At 38.8% G+C, this 23,000-nt stretch overlaps 1 protein-coding gene across 1 annotated transcript in view; it reads left to right on the top strand.

Annotated features, from left to right (window-relative positions):
• Positions 1-23,000, top strand: part of LOC104621210 (transportin-1-like) — a gene marked incomplete at its 3' end in the record, with an annotated part of 50,213 nt that overhangs the window by 422 nt on the left and 26,791 nt on the right. The window contains exons 2-6 of the mRNA XM_010287637.1: positions 1,463-1,588; positions 12,820-12,969; positions 19,133-19,239; positions 20,310-20,443; positions 22,859-22,940. Of these exons, the coding sequence (XP_010285939.1) occupies positions 1,463-1,588; positions 12,820-12,969; positions 19,133-19,239; positions 20,310-20,443; positions 22,859-22,940 (599 nt within the window). The remainder of the gene's footprint in view (positions 1-1,462; positions 1,589-12,819; positions 12,970-19,132; positions 19,240-20,309; positions 20,444-22,858; positions 22,941-23,000) is intronic.

Below are 23,000 nucleotides of genomic sequence, written 5' to 3' on the forward strand. Positions count from 1 at the left end.
GCCGTTTGGGGAAGACCGGCAGCCTGTGGGAAGGACTCATGTTGGAGAAGTTTCTGGTTGGAGGGACCCCGTTCTAGAGCAGGGGAAGAATGTGAGGAGTCTTCCCCCTGAGGAGGAAGTTGCAGCTGAGACAATGTGTGATGAACTGACCACAGCTCCCATTCCCCATCCCCCTGTAATGCTTGGGGGGAGGAGGGAGAGAAATCAAGAGCCAAGTTGAGCCCAGGAGTAAGGGGGGGGGAAGGTGTTGTAAGATTTGGTTCTAGTTCTCATTATCCTACTCTGATTTGATTGGAAATAAATTAATTTTCCCCAGGTTGAGTCTATTTTATGTGTGAGGGTAATTGCTGAATGATCTCTTTCTGTCCTTATCTTGACCCAGAAGCTTTTCATTATGTTTTCTCTCCCCTGTCCAGCTGAGGCAGGGAGTGATAGAGCAGCTTTGGTGGGCACCTGGTGTTCAGCCAGGGTCACCCACCACACCTAAGTATCTAAAAATGGAGTATCTTAAGTTTGTGATTCAGACAGTGGCTGTTGGTCATTGGAAGGAAATTGATCCTTTTAGAACTGGAAGGGATTTACTGAGGATCAAGTCTTAACATGCATATATTTGGCTAAGGTCCAGTTACTTTGAATGTTAAGAGATTTAGCTAAACAACAAGTAAAGTAAATGCCTAGGAAGCATATAATCTTACTTCTAAAAATCATTTTTTAAGTGCCTTGATTTTTTTGCCATACTAATGATAGCTAGTAGGTTTAGTAACTTAGAGGTCACACTGCACTGGCTTAAAGTTATTGTTGAGCAGAATATCTGTTAGTGAGAATAGGATACAAGGGAAATGCCAGATCCCTGCTCTAGCCAAGCAGTAGCAGAATACTGGGAAACTTGAGGCAGAAGTAATGACAAATTTTAGGAAAAAAAAACTACATACCTTCACAGCTGTTCAGAAACATAATAATTCTTCCTGCAACTAAGGAGTGTTTTGTCATTTGGGGTTTTTTAATGAGACTGGTAAGCATGAACTTCTTGGTACAACTATCTGTGCCTTTACAATTAAACAGGTTCTCATTGCTGAAAGCTCAGGCTATGACTAGTTAGCATCATAAAAAAGTGTATGTCTAATACTAAAATGAGTAGCTTATCAGAGAAAAGATGTATTATGGGATTGAGTCTCAGTGGATTCCCTAGGTTTGGCAGACTTCTAAGTGTAAATATTGAAATCCAAAACTATACAGAGGAAGCTTTTTTAGTGCCTTTACAGATATTTTTGAGGATCTATTAATTTGTGTCTGTCCCTGGATTTTTTTCAGATTTCCCCATAACAAGAAGCTATTGCTTCAGTAAGAAAATTAGAGAAACTGTTTTTTAGATTGTTCATACTCTGTATATTTTGAGCTTGTAGTCACAACTGATTGAAGTGATGCAGCAGTACGTAACTCATTTAATAATCTTTGTATCCAGGAAGCTGTAACTGTTGTGTGTGCAGATTCCTTAACAGTTTCTCTCTTCAGAAACTAGAACAACTTAATCAGTATCCAGACTTCAACAACTACCTGATTTTTGTTCTTACGAAATTGAAGTCTGAAGGTAAGTTCTTGAGATATTGACTGTTTTATTCTACTTTTTTGCCTTTTTTAAAATTGATTTTATTTAGCTTGAAAGAAACAGGAAGCTGATGCCTGTAGTCAGTTTGCTGGTTAGTTGAGCTCCGTAGTCATGTAGAACTCGTTTATCCTCTCAGGAGTCTTTGTGGAAAAAAATCTGATAACTTATTTGTGCCTGTAGTTTCAGCCTTGGGATAGATTCCTTTTTAATTGTTCTGTGAAATCTTCCCAGAAATGTTGGAGCATCATACCTCTATCAGACTGCAGTGAAATTCTGGAATAACTTTGAATCATGACTATACACATTATAAAACATGCTGCTAAATTCAGTTATGGTAATGATCTCCCTAGTAATGAGACTGTTAAACATATACTAGAGTTGTCTGAAGATGATGTCTGTCAGAATCTTCATTCTGAAGTCTTAATTCTAGCAAAATAGTTAGAAATCAACTGGCTACTTACTGTTGTCTTATGAATGTTACAACAAACTGCATATGGCATACTGTGTAGTCTCTACCAGTTGGTAAATTCAGACAATTCATTATTAATGATCAAGGTGTGTGAAAGATTCTTTCCAGTGTACTACAGCTACTGATTTTTGAGGTCTCTGACAGTGAAAGAAATTTGTGTGAAGATCTATTTTAGCACATGTGGCTTCTTTATATTTGTTTGTAATTAGTGTGTTCGATTGTTTGGGTTGTTTTCTCAGGCTTTTTCCTTAGTGTCCTGCTGCCAGTGCTTTTTCTGCCTTCTAGTGTTTCACCTCTGAGTTTCTGGATCTTGCTTTTTTCCCTTTGAATTAGATTTTTACTTACATGTGTCCCTGTAACATTCAAAGAATCAGCAAGAACATTTATCTTAAGTTTTAACTAGTTTTTTTGTTGTACTGTCAGCTAAATTCAGAAGGAGGGAAATGGAGGGGAGGAAGAAAGTATATTTTCATGTTTGAAGCTGGAGTATATCCCAATGTTTTTGTGTGTGCTATGTGGGAAGTCTCCTGATCACCTGTAAGGCCTTAGGGGACCTCAAGTACGAGAGAGATATTTCAAGACCTGGTTGATACACATCAACCAGGGTATTAAATTTTTGAGCAAGGTGCCAGTGTAGATACAGCATGTGCTTTATACCATCAACAGGAAAATGAAAAGCAGAGTGAGTCTGGTAGTGGGATTTGGAGTCTGTACAAAGGGTATGATGAGAAGAGTGTTCCAGTTTTTTTCCCAAATTTGTTTTCTAACACTGCCTTACTTGCTAATTTCCCTTTCATTCTGTTCTAAAAGTCTGCCAAGTTCTGAATGTCATGTTACCTTCTTGGGTAGGACTAATAAGGGACAGTGGAAGACTGTTGGTTGGATTTGCTTTGAATCCAACCAACAGCCCTCCATAGTCCTTCATTAGTCGTGCCCAAGCAAGGTAAAGAGGTCGTTCGTTAGAACTGCTATTCAGTAGCTACAATACTCTTGCATCCTCTTTTGGACCAGGGGAAAATGTGATGGACTCATCAGTTGGATAACTCTCTTCAGTACAACTGGGAGAACAGTTTTTCCTTTCCCATCCTGAAGAGGGTTCTGTTGGTGGTCTGTCCTACAGCCTTGCCAAGTTTGTTGGGTATGGGAAAGAACTAGTGTGCTTTACACCACAGATCAAAGCATAGATAGTCATAGCGTTGGAAGTTCATGTTTTTGTTGTTGCCATGCCATCCCAGCAGGAGAAGCCATGAAAATAAGCTTCCAGCATCACTGACAGCTTACTCAATAAAAATTAAGGTGTTAGGTAATGCATGAGGAAAAAGAGCTTGGTTTCATAGCAGATGAGACTAACCTTTGATTCAGTTTTTGCCACTGTTGAAACCACTACTGAGAAAACTGTGCTTAAGGATACATTTAGGTGACAGCTCCTGAATGTTGGAATTCTGTAATGGTTCATTGAAATGTGTGTTAAATAGCCTCATTTTACTGCAGTGGGGGCTGTACCAAATTATCTTTGGCCTGAGTATTAGGCCTCTGCAAACAAATAACTTTGCTTGCAAAGCTGTCTGTTTCACTGGGGCCTGCCTCTGAGATACTTAGGTAAATCTTATTTGTAGGGAATTTGTTTTGTTTTAGTACCAGGGGTATTTTCCATTGCAAAAACTGTAACTTCGTTTTTCCTCCATTGTTAGCTTTATCAGGCTTCTGTGTCTGAATGCTTGTGACTTGCTGGTTTTAGGTCTATTGTGGTACTCCTATGCACATGCGGTGGTTTTCTTGGGTTTGTTTTTAAATTCTGTGGACCTTGTCAAGCTTGGGTCTTCCTGGAAACAAGTGTTGCCCTGCTACCACTTCATCAAGGAAATTATACGGCCTGGCTTGCAACTATGGCATATACGTGCTCTGGCTTTGAGCACTTGCTTTTTTTTTTCTTTCAACTAGTGTTCATTTCTAAAGATAGTGTTGTGAATCTGGACGAACCCAAATGTTACAAATATCACAGAATATAAGAAGTGTCAAGGAAGTAGCATTCAGTCCTGGAAGTCAGACAGTAGGCAGACTGATGGAATAAAATATGATCCCAAGCCATTAAGGGTAGGTCTCTGGAATGTACCTCCCAGGAAGCATGGTGCTCAGATCTTCCTTAGTTGGGTGAGATGGAGTCCAGATTAACGGAAAAATATCTCAATGAAAGAAGCTTGGTTTTACTAATTTTTCTGTAAATTAAATTATTACCTAGCTGTTCTTTTAGTTTTAGCTGTTCCTTCATGGTTTGGCAGGTATAAGGCTGCACTGCCTTACTGGTGGTTTGGTGGTGTTTTGGTGGTGGTGTTTTTTTTTCTGCTGTCCCCTGAGCTGAGCTCAGAATCCTGTAGGCTTCTGTATTCTGTTAATAAGTTGTTTTCTGGAGTGTGTGCATGTTGCTGCTGCTTCTCAGGTCACTTTCTGTATTTTGTGTGGTTGACTGAAACAATCCAGTGCTGCAAGGGAGTATCAGCTTTGCCTCTGTTGATGTCTTAGCTTACCTGCAGCTTCCCTTCTTTGTTCCCAGTCATGCGTCTAAATCCTCTTTTCCTTGTTAGCATTTGTGCTTCTGTAGTCCAAATCTGTTCCCTTGAAAGAAAATATGAGAAAGTGATGTCCTAACTGCAGCCTCCTTGCTGTCTTGCTGAGGCCAGTTCTAGCCTCTAGTTAAGGTACATTGAGGCAGTTGTCCAAGACATCTGAAGCATGAGGCAGGTCAGAGGAAGAACCTCTAGGTGTCATAATACAGACAATTCATATTGTAAGTGGAAGTTCTGAGTTTGTTTTGGACCTTGTGGACTAGAATGATGAAATTCCCAAAGTTGTCTGTTTCAAAGCCTTGCTTTGTTTATACCTTCTGTAAATTAATGTTTTTTCCCCATCTAAAATAGACTGACAGAAATAGCATTCTTCTTAATTCATCTGTCTTGTCCTTTTGTAGGACAACTTTGCGAATTCATTGGTGTTTTCTTATTATTTTTAACCATGCTTTATCTCACACAGCATCCTGAATTTGGTGAATGAGAAGTGGATCTGGCTTGTACTAAATTATCAAAAGAGGCTGTCCATTGTCATTCACCAAGAATACTCTTTAGTGTTCATAAATCTTAATTTGCCATTTTGGGAGCATTGAGTGTGATGACTCTGTCATAATCTTGTCATAATTTGTTGATGCAAGATTGTATCAGCACACTGTGAGATGACAGGGCCTTACTTGCATCAGGGAGGACTACTGTGTTGCCTTCTGGTAGCATTTCTGTGTCCAACTCTAAGGAGAAACTAACTTGAGACTTTGTAATCTCTGCAGACTATTCCTGCTATGTTTCTGCATGTATCCATTCTTTGACAGTCATCTTCACACCTCTGAGCAAAAAAGGGAAGCTCTCTTTGTATGGGCTTAGAATTAATGTGGCATTCTACTTGGCCTGATGTTGGTGGGAGGTTTTATATCAAAATTGCAAGAACAGAAGTGGTGTCAAAGCTTACCACTTCTTAGGTAAGATTTGACATACCTGATTGTCTCTAATGTGGTAAAAAAAAGAACAGAACTACTGGTATGGTATCTAGTCTTGTTAAGATTCAGACTGTTCATCCTTATTCCCAAAACACACATGTCCTTTCTCAGATCTACCTTTTGTCCTTCTTACACAAGAGACAGAGGACATGACAGGTCCAGGTGGCTTTCTGCTGGCCTGTATAGCTGTAGTTACCTATCCTTTTGCAGCTATACAAGCCTTTGTGATTCTGATCTTGGACTGTGTTTTAGTGAATGACTCTTCTCCCTATCCTAATGCGGGAACTCTAGTCTTTGGTCTCGGAGTATTATCTCAGGGGATTGGTCATGGCCTGGTGTAAGGCTGTTGCAGTCAACGGTCGGAATACTTGAGACTTAACTTTTAGGCTGAAGGTGAATGAGCTGGGATTGAGAACACTGCTTTAGTACTTTTGTCATAGGCTTTAAGGATGGTTTTTAAGTTTATTTCCAAAATGCTTTGGAATTTTATAACCCAGTTGAAGACAGAGCAGTGTCACTGTCTTGTTCATGTGATGACTTAGTCATTCCGAGTACCTTACTTTGACATGGACCATTACCATGGAGGAAGGTCCTGTTCCCATCCCCCCGAGTTTTTGTTTCAACAGAAGTCCACACAGATGGTAATTTATTTTCTGGTAGTCATGACACTAATAATTCATCTAGCCCTGCAAGCAGAATTTGAAATGGCTTTTTATAAACTGGTACTGGGATCCAAAGTGGTCTTGTGTGTTTGATGTGAATGTTTTATGATAAGTGTTGGAATTTAAACTTGACCTGGACAGCAGTTTTCATGAGTCCTTTCCACTGTGAACTTTTTGTAGCATGTTGGTGTTGAAAGGTCTTTGAAGCTGAGCAAGAAAAAGACTACTGTGTGAGATCAGGTATTAATTTTCCAGCTACCAGTTTGAGGAAGGTATCTTTTGTGAGCAGGATTAATCCAGAAAAGTGGTTAAAAAAAAATAATTAAAACAAATGCCCCCCTACCACTCACCCCCCATTACCATCATCCTGCATTATGTCATTATTAACTATACTAAAATAACTGTCAAGGAGTGAATCTGCATTACAATTCAGAGGTTAGTCAGATTAAATGTACCTTTGCAGTTTAAAATGCTGCATAACATATGTAGTGTCCTACTTAACAACAAAACATTTTTTCCTTAAATTCAGATGTACAAAGAATTACAAAAAGTTAAGCCTGACTGGGTTTTAGTAATTAATGCATAAAGTAATTGAGGTGTGTAAGTATCTTGAGGGAAACCAAGTTATGAGATAATGAATTTTGTCAGATCATTAAGAATTCCATGGTTTTTCCCTGTATGCTTGCTAATTCTTCCTTTATATGCCTCTATAGGGATATTTTAGTGCAGATTTAAAGAAAAGGCTTCTCCTAAGTAGTTGTATGGCATATATACCACATGTGAGAAGTAACAGATTATTTATTTTAAGTCTGGAAAGAAACTTTGACATTATCCAGTGGATTGCATTATGTTATTCAATGCTTCAGGATTGCTTTCCTGAAGCTCCTTATTCTAAGTATCCAGAATCAGTGTGGGATCTCCATTATTATCTCTAAAAAACAAGGAAAATGCTGAAAAAGAGCAAGTGAAATAACAAGCTTCTTGATCATAGAGAAGATTTCCAAAGAGCTACTGGGCATGAATCTTCCCCCTCAACATACACAATGGTCTTTGAGTAGTTGCTTTGAGTCTGGGGCTGCTGCCTGGGAATTTGCTTGTGTCCAGAAGAAATAAAAATGCTCCTGAACATACCTGCAAGAGGTCCCAGGGAGCTAACAGGAATGGAACAGCCTCTAATGTTGCCAAAACTCCTCAGGTAACCTTGGAGGAGTCTAGGGATGCTGCCTGGGAATTCACCTATCTCCAGAGGAGCCTAACACGCTCCAGAAGATGCCTAGGAGAATTCCTGGGGACCTACAGGCCATGGGCTTTCCCTCAACATCCAAAATGCTCTTGGGGTAGATACCCTAGAGTCTGGGGCTGCTGCCTGGGAATTCACCTGTCTCCAGAGGAGGCCAGTGCACTCCTGGAGATACCTGTTTCTAGGCTTCTGCAAGGTGACCACCTGAGGAGCCTTGTGTACGCTAGAAGCAGGTCCATGCGCTGTACCTTGCTGGGAGTCCTCCCAGGCAGCTTTGGAGTGTTTTGGCCTGTTGACTAGCCTAGTACCTTCATGTACTTAATCATATTGGTTTAGGTTCTTCAAAAGTGCTGTTCACTGTAAGCATTTTGGGGGTGAGTCTTGGAATTTTTCTCTTAAGTAGCTTGTGGAGAGAAGGGACAGAGGTTGTCAGGCTTTCCCTTGATTCTTAAGGGGGGTAAGTTTTTTGGGGGGGGGGTAAGTTGGAGGTATTTAGCCAGTTATTTGAAACCTTTCCTTAGTGTGTCTTATGAGCTGAATATAGTCTGCTTCAAGGGGTATTTCTTTGTATGCTTTAAGTCAAGCTCTTTTACTTAGTAATGTTTGGTTGTTTCTCATGTCAAATCTAACTGTGCTTACAATGTAACTATCAAGCATCAACATGTGGTATTTTCCAATAGAAAGGGAAACTTTCACTGATGTGATTTCTAAAGGTACTTCTGTCCATCAAGCAGTACTTGATTCAGTGCAGTTCTGAGGTGCCTTCTACCTGAAAAAATGGTGCCTCCTACTCAACAAGGCTATGTGCTGGTGTCTGATTTAGACTATGATGGCTCCTATGAAGCAACATTACCACGTCTTTCTAGATTTTCAGAAAACAGACTTGTTGTGAGGCATTAGGATGATATAACAGTTCTGCTGTGTTTGTTATCTTGCAGTGCTGGGGCAGATGCAATTGGTTAGCTGAACACTTATGAAGCTGAATGTAGCCTTATAAAAGAAGGTCTATTAGTACTTCTCATGTGCAAGTAAAAGCACCTTTCCTTTAATGCCAAAAGGGCCTGGAACCCAGAAAATACCCAAATATTTTTCAGTACCACCAATAATAGTGCCCATAGTGTTTTTGGCCAGCTCCAGAATTGAGTATACTTACTGAAAGCAATCTAAAGAGCCATGTAAAGGCACATCTTGATCCCACAGTTTGATGCTAGTATCAATAACTGGCTAAGCATTGCTACTGCATTTGCAAAGCATTTTAAACTTTTATTCTCCTTCTATAATGACATAATTCTCACTTTTCAGAACCACATGAAGATTTTACTCAGCTTGTGCCTTCTGCCTTCAAAAGGTATTCAGGAGCAGCAGTGCCCTGACAGAGTCATAAGTACCAATGACGACTGCAGTTTGCATTCAGCTCAGTATAGGCAGCTTATAACAGCTTAGCCCTGCAGCACTGGAGTGGGCAACACCTTTCCTTCCTAGTGAGGTTATCTGCTTCATCTGTGAAGTGGCACACACTGGCTGTTCAAGCAAATACAGATTCAACAGTACTAACTTTTATTTTGGCATCTCGAAGGAAAAAGCATTTACATCAAGTAATGGATGTTATTCTCTGCATCAGTAGATATACTACTGTTCAGAGTTAATTCTGACTGGCAAGCTTTAAATCTCAGGAGCTTTAAGCACTCCAAAGCGGCAAGCACTCACAGTTCCCCTTCATTTTCCTCCCTCCCTGAAGAAAGCAAGCTGATGAAGTAATAGGTAGAAACTGAAAACTAAAGAGACTGAAGATGGATTTCAAATGACTTGGAAGAGTAAGAGCAGCATGGTCTCATATGTGCTGTTAGCATGTGGTCAGTTCTTTTAGCAATCTAGGAAGTTATGTGCTAAGGAAGAGAGGATGAAAAGGCATGGTGAAACAAATGCTCACCTGGACTTGCAGGTGAGCTATAAAACCCTTGTTGCTTTCACATATGCACACTATGACATACAAACTCTCATCAGAGGAAATATGGCTGGTTTAGGATACATTCTAGTTCTTAAAAGCACTGATTGATATCTGTAATGTGGGTGTGTGTCCATTTTCTGTATGTAAACCATTAAAACCTGGAACTAGTATTGCTGTCTTGCAACAGAATTGAAAATTTACCAATATCAAATGATGATTATGTGATATGGTTTTATTATAAAGTCAGGCAATGTGAGAGGGGAATCTTCCACTGATGAACTGATTTGGCACCAACAATGGTATCAAATGCCAGAGGTCTGCTTTGCTTTCTTTTTTCTTGTACAGTATGTTCTTGTCAACTCTCTATACTGCCAGGCTGACTGAGGTAGGAGGCAAGACTGCAATCTTGTTTGATGGCTGAAGCATATGGCTGACAGAACTTATCATAGAACCTATGAAGACTAAAGAGTGTTTTACTCAGCTTTTAGGCCATCTGCCTGTAATCTTGGTGTTACAGCAAGAAGTCCATCCAGACCTATATTACTCTCTTCTGACAGTGTAACTGTTAAGTTGTTGAACACCCTGGATTCCATAAATATCCTTGTCTCTCTAGCTCAAGTGGTTGATGTTTGTTTAGCAATAAGTCAATCTTTGTGATTTCTGCTAGTTACCTCTCGGTATGGTGATAATGGGTTTTACTTTTTGGTTTTGATCTCTTTTTCTGCTTCATGAATTTATTTAACAGGAGCAACTTTCACTTATGAATCCCATGGAATCTTTGTTGTGGGTCTGGGATAAACACTGTGAAGAATAGTCTTTCTGTTATCTTGGCTAAAGGAATGGATTTAAGATGTTTCATCCTGCTACATACATAACCATAGGATAGCTCATGAAGAAAAAAGTGGTGCTGAAGTTTCACCTTGATGTGACCTTGATTTTTATTGAAACCAGCTGGCTAGTCTGCCTGTTTCTGACACAAGGAACTTAGCATCTGTATCTCTGCTTGGTTAAATGGAAGCTGTTGCCTTGTCGCCTTTGTAATTGCAGCCAGGCATTCTGAAGGATTAATGTTTTTCCTTAATGCACTGTTTAATATTTCCATGCTGGAGTTTATACTAATAGTGGCTAATGTTCCATATTCTAATCAGACTTTGGCTGGCACTCTGACTTCTTTCACCCCAAAAAGCTACTGCTGGCTAATACAGAATGAGTAACTATTGTATTCTGTGTCTAACTGGCTGCTGACAATGATGGTTTATTGTGGCTTGCAAGGGTTTTAAGTCATGTGGAAATTACAGGAAGACTTGTTTGGTTTCCTTCCTTGCCAGGCACAACTTTAAATCTTAATAATCATTTACAGAGGACTGGATTTCTTGGAGGTGTATGTACCTATCAACAGATTACAGTTATGTAAAGCAGAGTTTGACATACTATATTGGTGTAAGAGTTGATTTGGAGGTTTTACTTTTAATTCAGAGAGTATTTCAGGCAAACCTGAGACTGATCAAGAGTTGAAATAAAAACTTCTTTCTTTAGGTTATTCTCCACCTGGTCTTTATTAATGATACCTTCCAAACTTTAAGCAAAATTACTTGATTTGACTTGCCAACTAATAATAGTAGTAATACTTGTCAATCTCACAACCGAGTTCTGTGGTTGAGAAGTTTGTCCACTCATCCAATCTTTAATATTACTATTCAAAATAATAACCCCTTCCCTCCCTCCTTGTCCATTCTCTGAGAAGAGTTTTTGGCCCTTGAAATGCAGTGCTGTGCAAGTGGAATGACTTAGTTTTGTATTGTTTAGAAGTTGGTGGGTATTTAAAACCTATAGCGTAGGTGAAGTTACAGAATTGTTTCAAATATGTATGCATAGGGTGGCTCCTGGTTTATAAAGTTAGTGAATTCTATGTAGAGGATATGTTTGCTTGTAAATCATCTATAGTTATGGAGCATGAATAATGCTTCTTTAGGAGAACTGAAAAATGAACATAAAAACAAGATTAGAAAGTATATGATGGCAATCTGGTTTTGACACTCAAAATCAGTTGATTAAAATGAATTTTAATTTCTGATCAGCCAAGCAAACCCCTCGCCTGTTCTGAAAAGTGCTGTTTCTGTTCTAACTAGCACAGATCACAATAGAAACTATCTTTAAAGTTTGTCAGTCAGACATCATGGGTGTACTGAGGGACTTTGTGCTGTAATGCAGTCACTTTAGTTTGAAAGTACTTTATATTTGAAAGTGGTTTCTCTTATTTTGCTTATCCTTATTTCTGTTGGGATGTCAATAGTTTTGAAGGCCTTGGAGTAGATCCATGTGTAAACTAATTCCTGGCACAAAGAGCTTTGAACGCCCTTATTTCTTACCCAGATCAGGGCTTCATATAAAAAAGTTCAAACAAGTGGCTAAAATGCTAATTAAAATGAATTTCCTGTGCTGATTAGGATTGCTGTAAAGTGTAAATTCAAATTTTCTTACACCGTAAACTAATCCTTTCTATGTAGAACATCCAGACCTCACTTTCAGCATATTTCAGAAGTAATACCAAGTTATTCATGCCCTCAGCTGAAGAACCAAACATGAGTCTGCTCCAATATAAATGAAAAATCTAGGCTGTTCTCTTTCCATTCCTTCTCTTGTCTTAGTATTTTTGGAGAAATTTGCAGGCAAAAAGAGCTCAGTGAAAAGAACTCACTGTTGCCTAAACTTAAATTCTTACTCAGTTCAGGTCAATTCTGGTTGTTTTTTTCTTAGGGTTCACACTATGTAACACTTTTAATATTGTTTAAAGACTTTTTTCCCTTTTACCTCTAATTATTAATTTAATAGATAATAAAACACCCACAATTGGAAGGGATTACAATACCTTATTTTGTAGAAAAATTGAACACTACTACTATGGCAGTAGGGGGTCGAGTATTTACTGCATATCCCTACATCACTTCTGTATCTTACCAAGGTGAAAGCAAGTTTGTCATCAATTTCTTACAGTATCAGCGTTGCAGCAAGCCAATGAGTATAATCAGAATGTCTGAATGTCTTTGGCTGACCAATGTCTGTCGTGAGTCTCCTATATCCTGTGACTTCAGATCTATTCCTTGCCTATATCTCTATACAAAGCTTTCTTTTAAAATGTAAAATTTGTTATACTGATATTCTGAGTTTGAATAACAGAAATAGTAAACTCTGAACCTGAAAAGCTTTGCTACATTGGTTGATGAGTGTTGTTGGAAGGAGAGATAAGGAAAGTAAGATTAATATCTCTATATAAACCTTGCTGTTGCATTGTTCTGGAAATCTGCCTTATTCCTATAAGCTGGTTGAAGGCTGACTGTAATTATTTTCTGTTGCAGATGAACCGACACGTTCCTTGAGTGGCCTCATCTTGAAGAATAATGTAAAAGCACATTTTCAGAACTTTCCCAATGGTGTAACTGACTTCATTAAAAGTGAATGTTTGAACAACATTGGTGATTCCTCCCCTTTAATTAGAGCTACTGTAGGTAAGTTTGCTCTTACGGCTGTCGTCTTCATACTAAAAATGTTACTGATATGGGTGAGAGCTGCTCTAGTGATGTAAAGAGTTGCTGAACTCCTAAAACTGTTTGCTTCTGATAATTGTCACAACCTCACCATGTTTTAATGTTGATATTTTATCTTTAGTGTGAATATACAAAAGTCACATTTACTCTTGCTTCCTATTCTCTTAGAACTGACTTGGCAATTCCGTTCATAATCTCTTGAAATGCAACTGAACATAAGTTTATTTGAATCTACTAAAATTGAGCTTGCTGCCAATTTCTATACCTAAAAACAGGAGCAAGGTAAAGGTCTGACTTCAGAACTATTTCAGTACTCTGCTTGCATCAATGAAACACTTCTGTTAGCTGATTTCTTGTGCCTTCCCCCCTCTTATGCACACACATACATATCCCTTCAGGGAATCATCATACCATGCATAACAGATTCACATAATGAGTTTCTGTTTTTAAATAGCTTCTGTCAGAAGGCAGTAAATAGTGTTGTGTACAGAACATCATAGAATCATAGAATGGTTTGGGTTGGAAGGGACCTTAAAGATCATCTAGTTCCAGTGAGAAGTTTCTGATTTTGTAGATACCTTGTTTTAGTACTCCTCTTCCATAAAATATGCATAATTGCATTATTTTTACTTCTTTCTAGGTAAAGTTGCTTTTTCTGTCTGCTTTTTGAGAATACAATTTCCTCCAATTACTACGATGATTGTAATTTTCCTTGTCCACTCAAAACTAGAAAAAAGTAAAATAAATATACATTTGAGTACAGCAGAGAAAATGGAGGTGGGTGTCAGTTCAGAAAGAAATTCAGCTTGTGTCAGCTGACTCCTCGTATAAAATAATCTACCAGTTACTACTCCTCTAGAATCCTTTGCTTTTTCTATAGGATTCCTTCTCCAGACAAATGGGTTATGGACTAGAGAAAAATTCTCATCTCTTAGCTTTTTCCTGCTGTCTTGTTGCTTGTGAAGCTGCTTTACTATGAATTTTATTAATGTTCCATTTTCTTAATGACAGTAGAAACAAGTCTTTGAGTGGCAGGGTACATTGTGATTTCAGGTTGTAGAAGTCACGCTTGCTTGTTTGCTCATAGGAGTTGTCAATGGAGTACAACGGAGCTGACTAAAGAATATATTCCATCTCCATTTGAATTGCTGTCTTAGGGTTGTTGGGGGTGGTGGTGTTTGTTTTCAAGTAGTTATTCTTTGGTTTCTCCTCGTATGAATCGTTTGTGGATTAGTAGCTCAATTACTGTTCAGCTTTAAGTGATCCTTGCAGGGGTTATTCAAGCATGTGTGAATTCTGAAGATGAGTAGCAACTGATGAACTGTATGCTTGTGTAAGAGTTGCTATTTAGTGCATGCTTTGCAACCTGCTGTTTGAAGTAATCAAATGTTGGATCTATGTAGCCTTCTGTCTTAACAGTGAGGTTGGTCTGGTACCCACTGGTCTCTTGGTACTAGCTAGGTGTAAATATTACTAGCTACCTAGGCTGCCTTGTTAGCATATGAGTTGGCATGTGCTAATTAGAGCTACTCTGAAATGTGTATGGGTCTTTGCAGCTCAAGCACTGTTAACTTAAAGATCCAATTGCAAATAAGATCTCTGGAATTCTGAGGAAGATGAGCAAGTACATCAAAATAGCAGCAGAGAAGCTTTAATGCAGCATGCACTCTCCTTTGTGGTCTCTAGTATCTAGTGCTAACCAGACAAAAGCTGATACCTTTTGGCCAAGATGGAGGCAAGCTGATTAATCCCATCCTCAGAAGTCACCTCTGAGGAGAATGAGCATGGCAATAAGAGTTGAACTGTGACTTGGCACCAAATGGTAGCTACACATTGTTGCATCCTTACTTAGCTTTTCCCTATTTTAATCCCCAAATGAGCAACTGTGGAACTTCTGTACTGTGGTACAGGTTTTAAAACCTTATGGGCTAATGTTGAAATAAGGATTCAGGTTCAAAAAAGATGACTGCATGTGCTGAGTACCCACAAACTTACAAGGAAATAATACATCTATTGAGGAAGTATCTGTAACTGCTCTTAAAACTTTCTTGAGGATTCTAGTCTGGGCAGGATGTTAGTGTAGTTCCTGCTTGAAAGGAAGCTGTGGTGGGTTGACCCTGGCTGGATGCCAGGTGCCTATCAAAGCCCCTCAGCTGGACAGGGGAGAGAAAATGTAATTAAAAGCTTGTGGGTCAAGATGAGGACAGGGAGAGATTATTCAGCAGTTACTGTCACAGGTAAACCAGACTCAACTTGGGGAAAATTAATTTATTACCAAAAAATCAGAGTAGGATAACGAGAAGTAAACACAAATCTTAAAATACCTTTCCCCCCCACCCTTTCCTTCTTCCCAGGCTCAACTTCAATCCCAATTTTCTCTACCTCCTCCCCCTGAGCTATTCAGCAGTTACTGTCACAGGTAAACCAGACTCAACTTGGGGAAAATTAATTTATTACCAAAAAATCAGAGTAGGATAACGAGAAGTAAACACAAATCTTAAAATACCTTTCCCCCCCACCCTTTCCTTCTTCCCAGGCTCAACTTCAATCCCAATTTTCTCTACCTCCTCCCCCTGAGCAGTGCAGTGGGATGAAGAGTGGGGGTTGTAGTCAGTTTACTGCATGTTTCTCCTGCTCCTTCCTCCTCATAGTCTTCCTCTGCTCCAGCAAGGGGTACCTCCTGTGGAGGACTGTCTCCCACAAACTTCTCCAACATGAGTTCTTCCCACAGGCTGCAGTCCTTAATGAACTGCTCCAGCTTGGGACCCTTTCCATGTGGTGCAGTCCTTCAGGAACAGGCTGCTCCAGTGTGTGTCCCCTGCGGGGTCACAAGTCCTGCCAGCAAACCTGCTACAACATGGGCTCCTCTCTCCACAGGTCCTGCCAGGAGCTTGCTCCAATGCAGGCTTCCCACAGGGACACAACCTCCTTCAGGACCTGCTCCACCATGGAGCTCTGTGGGCTGCGGGAGCACAGCCTGCCTCACTGGCCTTCACCACAGGCTGCAGGGGCATCTCTGCTTCTGGTACCTGGAGCACCTCCTGCCCCTCCTTCTTCACTAACCCTAGTGTCTGCAGAGTTGTTGCTCTCACATGTTCTCACTTCTCTTCTGTGTGCAGTTGTGCAGGGTTTTTTCCCCTTCTTAAATATGTAATAACAGAGGTGCTACCACAATTGCTGATGGGCTTGGCCTTGGCCAGCCGCAGGTCCATCCCAGAGCCAGCTGGCCTTGGCACTGTCAGACAAAGGGGAAGCATCTAGCAGCTTCTCACAGAAGCCACCCCTGCAGCCCCCCTGCTACCAAAACCGTGCCATGCAAACCCAGTACACAGTCTGGGGAAATAGTTTGAGTGTTTGAGTAGCAGCGGAACTAGAGAGCTTCACAGCAGAAGGAATGTGCAAGCTAGTGATTGCCCTATAATGGGGAATTTTGTTATGAAGTCCAGCTTTTTAGAATCAAGGTGTTCAGAAATCAACTTTAGGAGATACGGAGGCAAAAGGCCACCCTAAAACACCCAGCCTTCCCCCTGTCCTGTTATTGGCATGAGAGTACTGAAGCATAGCTGCTTTTTCTGTGTTCAGTTTTTTTATTGTAGAATTGGTGTTATAAACTGGAGTTGCTTGTAATTGAAACAGTGATATAAATGATGCTGTCATGACAACTACCCTTATGTTTCTAACAATTTCTGACATCCCTCCAGAGTTTGTTCTCTTGTATGTGTACTGCTCAATTAGTGCAGCTGCTACATTCATTAGGTTTTACATTTGCAAAGTGAGATATCAACAGTTTATGTAATACTGTTTTGAAGCTTATTCCAAATCAAAAATCATCTTTATAAAGACTTTCTGTTTCAGATTTCTAACACTGCAGCTTAGTATGTTGGTCAGAAGCAAGTGCCTGTTTTAACTGGCAGCTCTATCCCAAACCTGTCAAAAAGCTGTCAAGCTACTAAACTGATTATTTCTTTACTTTGATTATTCTTCTAATGTCCATATTTCTATGTCTGAAGTGTGGCAGAGAAAGCCACAAAGGCTAATCTCTGTCTTCTGTTCCGTGCTGGCCAAATAAAGCAGCAGGTGGGTGGGAGAAAATTCACATTTGAAAGAAGATGAAGCTCATTAGAAGCCTATGAAGATTCCTTTTAACATGAACATAAGTGCCTAAAACTTAATTTTATGTGTCTGTTTCCTTCTTGTTCTTAAAACCTTTTGCAAAGCTTCAAATGCTATATCTGTTGCTTCTAAGTTCCTGATAGTCTGATGTTGTTATTTTTTTGTCCCCAGTAAAGTGTCTCTCTTTCAGTTCAAAAACACTAGCAAGGTGGCTTCTTCTGTACAGACTTGCACGGAAAGTTCGCAGTGACGTGTGTGGTCTGAACTGCATACATCTCTGTTGCAAGGGGCAGCGGCCTCAGGTCAATTCTTGCCTATGCATCTGGAAGTACTACCTTCTAGGTTATCTTGTTGCTGTCTGGGATAAGCATTTTGGAAGAACATTTAAGGTAGTTTTGAAATAGGTTTTCCTCCAGCTGTGAAAGCTTACACATACTACAAGTATAGCCAGACCATTTGCCATCCTCTGAAACCACTTCTAGGACCTTAAAAAGATCTTCAGCCAAGTCTTTACCTACCCCTTTGAGATTTATAATATAACTTCTGTCACATATTAGTCCAGAGGAGTTCCAGGAATTTCCTTCTTAATGTTTGTTTCTGAACTTGTGTTAAGTCTACAAACAAACCTGTGCCAGATCTAAGTTGAGGAGACAATTTTGCATTTTAAGTACTTTGACTAGGAGGCAAGAAAATTAATTTATTTTATTCTTTTTGTGAAGTTCAGTTTAATTTCAAAAAGTGGATCATTAAGATCCAGCAACAGTAAAATAATATTTTTTATTAATGCATCTGATGTTCTTTGCAGGACCATAACATTCAGGAGAAAGGCAGTCTTTAAGACTCCATAGATCTCCATAGGCTTTGGGGAATCTTTTCTATTCAGTTGCAGTTATGAAGATAACTGGATACAAACTACTTCTGGAGCTGTAAAATTGTGTTTTACCTCTGTCTTCAATTTTGCCTTTTGTCTTTGTGGGTTCTCCAGCCTATTGCATCAAAGGAAACATGATGCAAAATATCTTTTAGTTACTGTGTGTCTTGTCCAGAATGTCCTTTGGTCTGTAATGTTGTCCTGTATTCTTGTGTATTTAACAGGAATTTTAACATTTTTATTCCAAAGAAAAATGATACATTGTGACTAGCTCAATGAAAAAGCTTAGGAAAGCTTTTTTCATCAGTTGTTGCTTGGGTCATGACTAGTTGTAGTGGTATCAAGTTCTTCTGTGTTCATACTCATTAGAAGTAACTGTTAGTAGCATAACAGATTATGCTACCTGTTTCATTTTGTCTTGAGGCAAAATGGACTCATATACCGTCAGTCCTAGTTTATAAGCAGCCTTCCTTGTTCCTGTCACCTAATTAGTTTTTCCTGGGATTTCTGTATGTGCTGGAAACAGAATTAGTGACTCTTTGGGCTGACCAATCTGTTTGCTGGATCTCAATCAGCCAACCCCTACATCTGATCACTGGATGACCTGCCATAGTGTGCAAGCTCTTAGTAGGTATCTTAGTCTTAGAATGCGTTCTTAATGTTTTGTGTAAACACCTTAAAGTTGTGAACACATAACTTAACAACTCGGTTGTAAGTTTATTGAATGACAGATTCCCACATTCATGCTTTTGTATCATAATATAAGAAGAGGTGACTTGAGGTGGATACTCTATATTTACTGGAGGTCAAGATTTGTACGGTGTTTAGTAAACTTAGAGCCAAAGTTGCCCTGCAGTGTTTGGGCAGGATTATTTCCTTAACTGGAGTTACTTTGTGCTTGATTTCTCACACCTGAGCCCTTCATGATAGCAGGAAGGAACAACCCACCTTTGCATTTCAAAGACCTTCAAATAACATTTGTAATTAAATGTACATCTTTTTATGCATGCCAGTTCTTAACAAAACAAGAAATTTCTTAACTCCTTAGATCTTTGAGACGAGAAAAATGAGAAAAATTTGTATGAATGGTGTGAAGGAAATGAGATCTGACGATTTCCTTCATCCCTTTGATTCCTTTAGGCATTCTGATAACAACAATTGCCTCAAAAGGGGAATTACAGAATTGGCCTGAACTCTTACCAAAGCTTTGCAGCCTGTTGGATTCTGAAGATTACAATACCTGTGAGGTAAGGAGACTGACAGAAAATAGACTATAATCTGAATTTGATTATTTTTATCTCTCTTCATAGACACTACACATGTAGTATTGTGTGTGTATACATGCACATATATTCTTCTCAGAACAGTGGCTCAAATTTGATACTTTTTCTTCTACCTGCATTCCATGTTCTTACTGTTCATTCAAACAAATTTGTTTTCTTTGCACAAAAGCAGAATAAGACTGCAGGTGGGTAGTCGTAGCATCTCAACTGAGAAGTGTCCTGGAGTTACTACGCTGTGATGCCTAATTTTTTAAGCATCATCAAGCTGATCCTGAATTTTCTCTTACTTAAAAGTAATGTTCCTTCTTTTTGTAACTTCATTTGGAAAAGCAATCTGTCATTGCTGTATCAGGGTGAAATTAACTGCTTTGTTCGGTGTGTGTGAAGGAAAATAAATAAATACCAACTTAACTGTTTTAAACTATGAGGAGAAAAAAAGCCTTGTCTGATTTGAAAAAATAAATATCTATGATCACACAATTTTTAATTACTTGATACTGTCTCCATGAAAGTGTAAAGCATTTTGTATAAAATAATCCTCAGAGATAGGATAATGCTCCAAGATGCAATGCTGCTATGTAGTGTGTTAGTGCTGCTTTCTCAGGAAAAAGAAAAAAAACTTGAAAATGAAACTCAAATTGACCATTTTGCCACATAACAAACAAGGAAAGGAAGTACAATTATATATGTAATTAAATTGGATTCTTCTGCACCTGGACATTTCTTTCTCAGATAACAACTAGCTTTTAAGGATTTTTAAAAACATGATTGACTAGATGAGCAGTAAATACTAAAATTAAAATTACCACTTATCCATTACTGACTCACTGAGCTTGAGAGCTTGCAGATGCTGGTATAAAGTACCTAAATAAAAAGCCCATAACAATGTTTCATTTTAACTCCATATTTAGTTAGCTGCATGTACTGTGCTAAACAGCTACATTTACTGTGTTGTGCTAAAATACCTGTTCTGTACAAAACCTGGGATTTTGCTTTCTTCAGAATGTGAAAGAAGATTTTATTTTTTTAAACAGGGTGCTTTTGGCGCTCTTCAGAAAATATGTGAAGATTCTGCTGAAATTTTGGATAGTGATGTATTAGACCGACCACTCAATATCATGATACCTAAGTTCTTGCAGTTCTTCAAGCACAGCAGTCCAAAAATAAGGTAGGTTTACGTGCTGCAGTACAGTTACCTGTTAAAATTTTAATTACATGAGCAGCAAGGTTGCTATTTTATAGAACTGTTTAAAAACATGCTTTTTTAAATGATCCTGCAGAGATCCACAGAAATTCCATGCATCAGTAATTTCCGTGTTTGTCTGCTTAGTTAATACAACAATCTCACCTCTTCATACATCTTCCAAATGTACAATCAGACTATGATTCTGAAAATGAAACTTTCTTTTAAGTATTTGCTTACAATTATGAAAAATTCAGTGCTGTGGATAGAACTTACTATCCTGATTAGAAAGAACAAGTTTGCATTCATTTTGTAATCACTTCAGCAATGGGAGAGTCAAAATTCTTTTGCTGACAATAGTTTTTGAATTCTTGCAGAAAATTTTTTTCTGCTCTAACTGTTCCAAAACTTAGAAACTTTCTCTTTCAGCTGAATCAAATTAAATGGATTCGTCATCTTTTCACTGTAAAACTCTCTTAAACTCCAAAGTAACAGAAGTACAGGATAGAAGAAAAATTCCAGCATTAAATTGTTACTGTTAATATTAATTATGAAGAACAGTAGCTTTTACCCTAAAATGAGCTAACAGTGTGCCCCTGCCACAAAGAATGCTAATGGTATCATGGGCTGGAGTGTTGCCAGCTGGTTAAGGGAGGTGACCCTTCCCCTTGTCTTCCATGTGAGGCACACCTGGAGTATTGTGTCTAATTCTGGGCTGTCTAGTGCAAGAGAGACATGGACATACTGGAGAGAGTCCAGCAAAGGACCATGAAGATGAAGGGTCTGGAGCATCTCTCCTATGAGGAAATGCTGAGACAACTGGGACTGAGGGAGCTCATCAATGGATGTAAATACCTGAAAGGAGGGAGCAAAAAAGACATGGCCAGGCTCTTTCCAGTGCTGCCTAGTGACAGAACTAGAGGCAATGGGCACAAACTGAAACACGGCAGGTTCCCTCTGAACATCAGGAAAAGTTGTGGTTTGTTGTTTTGGGGTTTTTTTTACTGTGAGAGTGATTGAGCACTGTCACAGGTTGCCCACAGAGGTATGGACTCACCATCCTTTGAGATAACCAAAAGCTGCCTGGACATGGTCCTGTGCAACTAGCTGTAAGTGGCCCTGCTTGAGCAGAGGTGTTGGACCAGATGACCTCCAGAGATCCCTTCCATTCTGTGATTCTGTGAAATGTGTTTTTTAATTCCTGTTTGAAAAACATACTGAAAGATTCTACAAATTGGAGGTGGCAGTTCTTTACTGACAACAGTAGTAGATGGTGAAGACTAAAAGGAAGAATATAACTTGGAATATATCATGGTGGGATTCAAATAAGATTTAGAAACTCATGTAAAATAGGTGCACACTAAGAAAAATATGTAACAAAGCATGAACTTACCTTTGTGGGAAGATAAACTTAATACTTCTCTGGAGCTGGGAGAGATGGAGAAAAACAGGCTTTTCTTCTTACCACATCATAAAGTCTTTCACTCTTCCTATGCTGCAATGTTTGTGGCTTTGAGACTGTTAAACCAGTTTCAAGTTTAAAACAAGCCACCTGCTGACCCAAGCCTGGTTTCTGTACATAGTGCTGGAGTATGAAAACTATTAGTAGTGTCAGAAAAAGACCTTGCATTTAAATTTGCCAAGAGGCAATTTTTGAACAATGCCTTATGAGATAGCCTTCCAAGAAATGTCTGAACAGAATAGCAGTTTGGAGTTAAACTAGTAAAAATACTTTAATGGATCTTCAAAGGCTTTTACAGGTGGTTTTGCCTTGTGCCTTTACTTAAGGAATTTGACTTTTGTATCTCTTAGAATGAAAAAGACCTGTAAGTAATGGCTTTGCATGAAATGGAATAGAAGAACCAATGCTTCATTTCTTAGTATGTTTCTACCATAGGTGTTTTAGTATGTATCCTACCACAAGTGTGTGTTTGTTCTAAGCTACAGCTATATTGTTGACATATATTGGCCTCACTAAATACTAAAAATATTGCAAAGGCAGTTGGATACTTAAAAATGAAGAAGGGCATGCCAGAATTTCACCATATTGACTTGTATGGAATTGTTAAAATCTGAGAAGATCAATAATCATAATATACTCAAAGACTATCCTTACATACTGTTTGAACAAATATGCCAGGTGTAGTCATCCTGCTCTCTTTATTTACTGAATACTTTATTTTTAAATATTTATTAGATATATCAGAGTATGAGGTGGTACTTAAAATGTGGTTTAGTAATTTTGCTTTGTAATACTACAGAGTGCAGATTTGTTCCCTCTTGCCTCTAGAAGATGTTTGAAAAACATCATTTGCTTCCTAATGTTTTTGTTGCCTATGTACAATTTAGAAAATGTTTTTAGCTCATGAAAAATGTGTATTTTAACTGTTCCATTTGTAGGTCTCATGCTGTTGCATGCGTCAATCAATTTATCATCAGCAGAACTCAAGCTCTTATGTTGCACATAGATTCTTTTATTGAGGTGGGTGCGCATTCTTTTTTGGGGGCTTAAGTCAAATTACGTATCTTATTTATCAAGAGT

This window comes from Phaethon lepturus, unplaced genomic scaffold (assembly GCF_000687285.1).
Source record: "Phaethon lepturus isolate BGI_N335 unplaced genomic scaffold, ASM68728v1 scaffold7755, whole genome shotgun sequence".
Classification (NCBI taxonomy): domain Eukaryota; kingdom Metazoa; phylum Chordata; class Aves; order Phaethontiformes; family Phaethontidae; genus Phaethon; species Phaethon lepturus.